This window comes from Salvelinus sp. IW2-2015, unplaced genomic scaffold (assembly GCF_002910315.2).
Source record: "Salvelinus sp. IW2-2015 unplaced genomic scaffold, ASM291031v2 Un_scaffold2936, whole genome shotgun sequence".
Taxonomy (NCBI): Eukaryota; Metazoa; Chordata; class Actinopteri; order Salmoniformes; family Salmonidae; genus Salvelinus; species Salvelinus sp. IW2-2015.
The window spans coordinates 61946-69349 of record NW_019944231.1 but is presented as its reverse complement, the minus strand read 5'-3'; the positions used below and the strand labels follow the sequence as shown (position 1 = coordinate 69349).

Here is a 7404-nt window from a genome sequence, read left to right as displayed (position 1 = left end):
AGGGGACTTGTAAAGCAGCACGGTCTGATGGGAGCTGTAGTATTAACGTACCTCTCTCTCTTCTCTCTCTCTCTCTCTTCTGCTCTCTCTCTCCTCCTCCCCCCACGTCTCTCTGCTCTCTCTCTCTGCTCTGCTCCTGTCTCTCTGTCTCTCTGTCTCTCTGCTCTCTCTGTCTCTCTGTCTCTCTGTCTTTCTCCTCTCTCTTCCTCTTCTTCTCTCTCCCTCTCTTCTGCCTCCCCCTCTTCTCTCTCCCTCTCTTTTCTCTCTCCCTTCTCTCTCTCTCCCTCTCCTTTCCTCTCCCTCTCTTTTCTCTCTCCCTCTCTTTCTCTCTCCCTCTCTTTCTCTCTCCCTCTCTTTCCTCTCTCCCTCTCCCCTCTCTCGCTCTCTCTCTCTCTCTCACTCTTCTCTCTTAACTCTCTCTTCTCTCTCTCTTCCCACCTCTCTCTCTCTCTCTCTCCCACCTCTCTCTCTCCCTCCAGTATTGCCAATGTGATCAAGCAGGCAGGTTGTCCTGTCCCTGGCTACATGGTTGGTTTTAAAAAGATACACAGGTGAGTTGACAGTTGCCTAGAAAGGTTCAGTACATCCATGGGTTTAGCTCCATGGGGTTTAGCTCCATGGGGTTTAGCTCCATGTAGCGGGTTTAGCTCCATGGTATGCGCGGTTTAGCTCCATGGGGTTTAGCTCCATGGGGTTTTAGCTCCATGGGGTTTAGCTCCAGTCCATTCGCGGTTTATAGCTCCATGGGTTTAGCTCCATGGGGTTTAGCTCATGGGTTTAGCGTCCATGGGTTTAGCTCCAGATGGGGTTAGCTCCATGGGTTTAGCTCCATGGGTTTAGCTCCATCCATGGGGTTTAGTCATCCATGGTGTGCTCCATTGCGTAGCTCCATGTGGTTTAGCTCCATGTGGTTAGCTCCATCCATGGGGTTTAGCTCCATCCATGGGGTTTAGCTCCATGTGGTTTAGCTCCATGGGTTAGTTCCTGGGGGTTTAGCTCCATGTGGTGTTAGCTCCATGGGGTTTAGCTCCATGTGGTTTAGCTCCATGTGGTTAGCTCCATGGGGGTTTAGCTGCATGGGGTTTAGCTCCATGGGGTTTAGCTCCATGTATGGGGTTTAGCTCCATCCATGGGTTTTAGCTCCATCCATGGGGTTTAGCTCCATTGTATGGGGTTTAGCTCCATGTATGGGGTTTAGCTCCATTGTTATTGGGGTTTAGCTCCATGTATGGGGTTTAGCTCCATGTATGGTTTAGCTCCATGTATGGGTTTTAGCTCATGTATGGGGTTTAGCTCCATGTATGGGGTTTAGCTCCATGTATGGGGTTTATAGCTCCATGTATGGGGTTTATAGCTCCATGTATGGGGTTTATAGCTCCATGTATGGGTTATAGCTCCATGTAGGTGTATAGCTCCATGTATGGGGTTTATATGCTCCATGTATGGGGTGGTTTATAGCTCCATGGGGTTTATAGCTCCATGGGTTTAGCTCCATGGGGTTTAGCTCCATGGGGTTGTATAGCTCCATGGGGTTATAGCTCCATGGGGTTTTATATCTCCATGGGGTTTAGCTCGCATGGGGTTTAGCTCCATGGGGTTAGCTGCATGGGGTTTGCTGCATGGGGTTATAGCTCCATGTATGGGTTTAGCTCCATGTATGGGGTTTACTCCATGTATGGGGTTTAGCTCCATGTATGGGGTTTAGCTCCTGTATGGGGTTAGCTCCATGTATGGGGTTTAGCTCCATGTATGGGGTTTAGCTCCATGTATGGGTTTAGCTCCATGTATGGGGTTTAGCTCCATGTATGGGGTTTAGCTCCATGTATGGGGTTTAGCTCCATGTATGGGGTTTAGCTCCATGTATGGGGTTTAGCTCCATGTATGGGTTTAGCTCCATGGGGTTTATAGCTCCATGTGGGTTGTATAGCTCCATGGGGTTCTATAGCTCCATGTATGTGGGTTTAGCTCCATGTATGGGGTTTAGCTCCATGTATGGGTTTAGCTCCATGTATGGCGGTTTAGCTCCATGCATGGGGTTTAGCTCCATGGCCATGGGGTTAGCTCCATGATGGGGTTTAGCTCATGCATGGGGTTTAGCTCCATGCATGGGGTTTAGCTCCATGTATGGGGTTTAGCTCCATGTATGGGGTTTAGCTCCATGTATGGCCGGTTTAGCTGATTTCCCTGTCTGTTATTACAGTAGTTGTGTTATAAATCCCTGTTGTCCCTTAGCAGAGGTTATAACACAACCACTATCTTCGTCTGTGACCGCGTGGTTTAATCATGACGACTCACACACTGTGCTGCCAGTGTCGCGCAAGATAAAACTGACGTTTAGAGGGTTGAGGAGAGAGGAAATGGAGGAAGCTGTTATGACATATATTATCTGAATTAGGCTGAATTACACCTAGGAGGTCTTTGAATGTCTTTGAACTTCCCTGTTGGTTTAACGTTGGACCAGAGCGAGTGTTAGCTGGCTAACAACCTTGCCGAGCGGCCACACAGTGTCAATCCATTCTCTAATTAAACATCTCACTCATTTCGTAATGATGCTTGTAACGTTGTCAGTAGCTACAGTAACCTATTGGGTCACGAGGGAGGGGCTACGGTACGCTATGGGTAAGGGGAGGGGCCTACGGTTAGCTGAGGCGTGAGGGGAGGGGCTAGGTAACCTATGGGTCAGAGGGGGGGGCTATGCTAACCTATGGGTCAGAGGGGAGCGGCTACAGTAACCTATGGGTCAGAGGGGAGGAGCTACACGTAACCTATGGGTCAGAGGGGAGGGGCGTACCGTAACCTATGGGTCACGAGGGGCAGGAAGCTACCTAACCTATGGGTCAGAGGGGAGGGCTACCGGTAACCTATGGGTCAGAGCGGCACGACTCTCTTCTCTTTCTTTCTTTGTAACCTATGGGTCAGAGGGGAGGGGCTACGGTAACCTATGGGTCAGAGGGGAGGAGCTACAGTAACCTGAAAAATAAGAACCTAACAAAGCATAACTGTGTATCTGCAGTAAGGCGAAACGGCAGCTCCAGAAGAAACCACCGAAGAGGAGCACTATCCGTACCACCCCTCAATTTGTACCGACGAAGGGAAAAGGAGGGGAGAAGACTGGAGGAGGAGCGGAAGGACAGAAGAAAACAAAGAAGAAAGGAGGACTTGGAGGACCAAAGAAAGGAGTTGACGGACAGGAGACGAAGGGAGCTAAAGGACAGAAGTCGTCTGTTGGAGGCCAGTCTAAGGTCCAGGGGACGAGGTAGGAGCTCTGATCATGTAGAGGAAACACAGGATCTTTGACAATATTCATCTATTCCTCGCCTCCTCCTCAACCCTATTGGAGGTGGAGAGTCAAGGTTCTTCCCCTCTGACTTTCTTTTCCAGTCTGTTCTGAGGAGGAGGAGAGGAATATATGAATATCCATCTGGGTTAATGTGCACTAACTGTCTTCTTTTGATGATGTCATCAGACGTATTTGTGTTTAGTGTATTGTGATGTTGACACTGACTTCTGACCCTTAGACTCTCTCTCACACCTCTCTCTCAATTCAATGGGCTTTATTATTATTATTACATATTATGGCTCTGTACAGCGATATAACGATGTGCAAATGTGATCAACCAGCTCGATTCGGTCTGATGTGGCAACATTTGAAACTGTGTTTTTGACATTGGATAAAAGTAGAGACTCGGAGCTACAACATGGTATATCATACACTACAGTTGAGGAACAATGGGAAAGTAATTCTGCTTTGAAAGTTGATCAACTCGTAAACTCACTTTTGAGAAAATGCCCTTTGAATGTTTTGGTACCTGCTGGAGAGCTCTCATTTGTCTACAGCCATTCAGCATTGTTCACACCCTCTTAAGCTTTAGCTCCACCCATCTCTTTAAGGATTCACATGTGAGGCCATGTGCTAAACAGAGGGAGTACAGTAGTGTACTAAACAACCAAAGGTTTAAAGGCTGGTTTAGTTAATATGGCGTGCCAGAGTGTGCTCAGGGCGTTCGTAAACTCAGAGCGTTGTCAGTTCGTAAATTCAGTGTTTCGCTCTGAGCGCACACTGGGCGCTCTGGCCTTGGAGTAGGGTTGATCAGAGCATTCTGACCTCACAGCAGTCAAGCACCCAAGCTAACTGGCTAACGATGGCTAGCTTGCTAGCTACTTCCAGACACAAATTAGAGAACACCTCACTGACCATTTTACTCACCGTAGCAGAGCTGTTTTCATGTTATCCGGAGCCAACGTTTTACTGACACCGGCCATATTCAACGGGTGTTGAACGTTGGTAAATTCGTCAGTTATTCTGCACTCTGAAACCGGAGTAGATAGCCAGAGTGAATTTACCAGCTACCTCTATCATCAGCTGTCGTGTCGCAGTGACATCATGAACGTATTGAAATGGTTATTTGCATAGTGGAGTCTTTTGTTAAGACATGTAGCTAGCTAGCTAGGTAAATAATGAACCATAATCCCAACTCATGACATTACTACCCTGCATGTGTCTGCAGGTAGCTAACCAACCAGGTTCAATGTTAGCTAGCTAACATTAGGCTATAACTAGCAATGCAAATGGCTCTGAGACACTAATAATATTACTACACAGATCATACACGTAACATTAACTAGCGAGCCAGCCAGCTAACCTTAGCTAGCTAACAGTAAGCTTTACCTTGCAAGTAAAACGACTTTCTGACAAAACTAGCTAGCTAGACTATCTTACCCGTCCGTATACATGGATGTACGCTTCTCCCTCTCTGTCATGGTTGCCATGGTTGCCCTTAGTTTGAAGATGTAATCCGGATGTAATCCGGAGACAGGTGTTTTATACAACAGCCTGCTGTGTCTTCTCTTTTCCACTCCGTCTGCATATTTGGAATCAATTGCCAGAATTCTCCATCTCCTTATCATACTGAGTAGTTCATGTTATAGACAGAAGCTACAAACTCATCTCCCGGCATGTCCAGCCCACTCATTATCTCAGCCAATCATGGCTAGCGTGAAGGTTGCTGACTTTTTCCTGTGGCAAAATCAACTAGGCTTGTAGTTTTAACAATTTTATTGGGTTTTTACAGATAGCATACATGTTTGTTATTAAACCTCTCTGGGATATGTGGGACGGTAGCGTCCCACCTCGCCAACAGCCAGTGAAATTGCAGGGCGCCAAATTCAAAACAACAGAAATCCCATAATTAATATTCCTCAAACATACATGTATTTTACACCATTTTAAAGATACACTTGTTGTAAATCCAGAGCCACAGTGTCCGATTTCAAATAGGCTTTACGGCGAAACACACCATGGATTATGTAGGTCAGCACCTAGTCACAGAAAACCATACAGCCATTTCCAGCCAAGGAGAGGGCTCACAAAGTCAGAAATAGCGATTAAATTAATCACTAACCTTTGATCTTCATCAGATGGCACTCACAGGACTTTCATGTTACCACAATAATGTGTGTTTTGTTCAATTAAAGTTAATCTTTATGTCCAAAAACCTTCATTTAAATTTTTGTGTTATGCTTCAGAAATGCTATTGTCTCAAAACAAACATCTGTGAAAGTGCAGAGAGCCACATCAAATTACAGAAATATCTCATAATAAACATTGAATAAAAGATTACAAGAAGTTATGCATGAATTATAGATAAACTTCTCCTTTAAAACTTTTATGGCTGCACGTCCCGACAACGGATCCATATGACACAACAGGCAGTCGAAAGTGGCAGGGCGCCCAAAGTTCAAACAACAGAATCTCATAATTAAAATTCCTCAGACATTCATGTGTCTTATATCATTTTAAAGGTAATCTTGTTTTAATCCACCAAAGTGTCCCGTTGAATATAGGCTTTACAGGCGGAATAGCACCACAAACGATTTATGTTAGGTCACCACAATAACCACAGACATTTTTTCCAACTATAAGATACTTTCACAAAAACCAGAATAGAGATAAAATGAATCTACTAACCTCGGATTATTTTCAATGACACTCGATAGGACTTCATGTACTACCATAAAATATGCATTGTTTTGTTGATTAAGTTCATATTTATAGATAAAAAACATCTGTAGTGATTACTTTGAGGCGTTAGATTCACAAGTTGCAAAAACATCAAGTGACTTTGCATAGCCACATCTGTTTCAACAGAAATACTCAACATAAGTATAATGATAATACAAGTAATATACATAGATATAAGATATACCTCTCCTTAATGCAATCGCTGTCAGATTTAAAAAAAAACTGTTACGGAAATATAAACCATGCAATAATCTGAGACGGAGCTCAGATGATTAGCCAAACTTAGCCCACCATTGTTGGACTCAAAAGAAACCAGAAAATTACATGATAAATGTTTCCTTACCTTTGATGAATTCATCAGAATGGCAGTCCTAGGAAATCCCAGGTCCACCAATAAATGCTTGATTTGTTCGTCCCCCATGTCCGTTATTTATGTCAAATTAGCTACTGTTCGAATTCGTTTACCAAAAACCCTAACCAAAGTCTCAAACGCGACCACTATAGGTGTGATCGAAATGTCCCCAAACGTCCTGTTACAGTCAGTTAGACCATAGCAAACAATTGTACTGAATCAACTTTTAGAATGTTGTTACATACATCTGAAATAACGTTCCAACCGGGAAGAACTTAAATCGACTTCAATTGAAGAGAAGAACGGAGCTCACTCTCACGTGAAACGCCCAGTTCAATGCGTTGGGCACCTCATGGATAGTGATTACTCATTCCTGTCTCCTTCAATCCCCTTCAACATTAGAGTCATCAGACTAAGTTCTATTGACCTGACTTGATCATCTAGGGAAGCTCTATGACGTGAAACCCATCTCATGATCTCTCTCTTTATATTACAATGAGAGCTCGTGAAAATATGGCTCCCCCATGAAAAAAATCGCAACAGGAAGTGGAATTCTTCAGTTTTTGCCATGCCATATGAGTTCTGTTAACTAATCAGCAGACTTAATTCAAAACAGTTTTAAAAACTTTAGAGTGTTTTCTATCACAATATAATATGCATTATATTAGCAACTGAGACTGTAGGAGCTGGCCGTTTACAATGGAGGGCAACTTATACATACCAAGCTCACTCATATACTGCCCCTTCAGCCATAAGAAGTTTAATGCAACTAACAAGCTGTGTCAGATTTCCAAAAAAGTCGCTGTTTACGGGCAGCACACCTTGCAGATTATTTCGCTCCTTAGGTCAGCACACTAGCCACAGAAAAAACAATACAGCCATTTTCCAAGAGAGGACGAGGTTGTCAACAAAGAGTCAGAACTTAGCAGTTATAAAAAGTTACTGACCTTTTGGATCTTCAATCAGAACATTGCATCTCACCAGCCACGGAATCCGAGCATTCCACCAAATGCTTTTGATATCTTTCCAC

General features: G+C 44.2%; 1 protein-coding gene across 1 annotated transcript in view; it reads left to right on the top strand.

Annotated features, from left to right (window-relative positions):
- LOC112075011 (DEAD (Asp-Glu-Ala-Asp) box polypeptide 52) overlaps positions 1-7404 on the top strand; it is a 34319-nt gene that overhangs the window by 6141 nt on the left and 20774 nt on the right. The window contains exons 3-4 of the mRNA XM_070440738.1: positions 480-551; positions 3014-3256. Coding sequence (XP_070296839.1) covers positions 480-551; positions 3014-3256 — 315 coding nt within the window. The remainder of the gene's footprint in view (positions 1-479; positions 552-3013; positions 3257-7404) is intronic.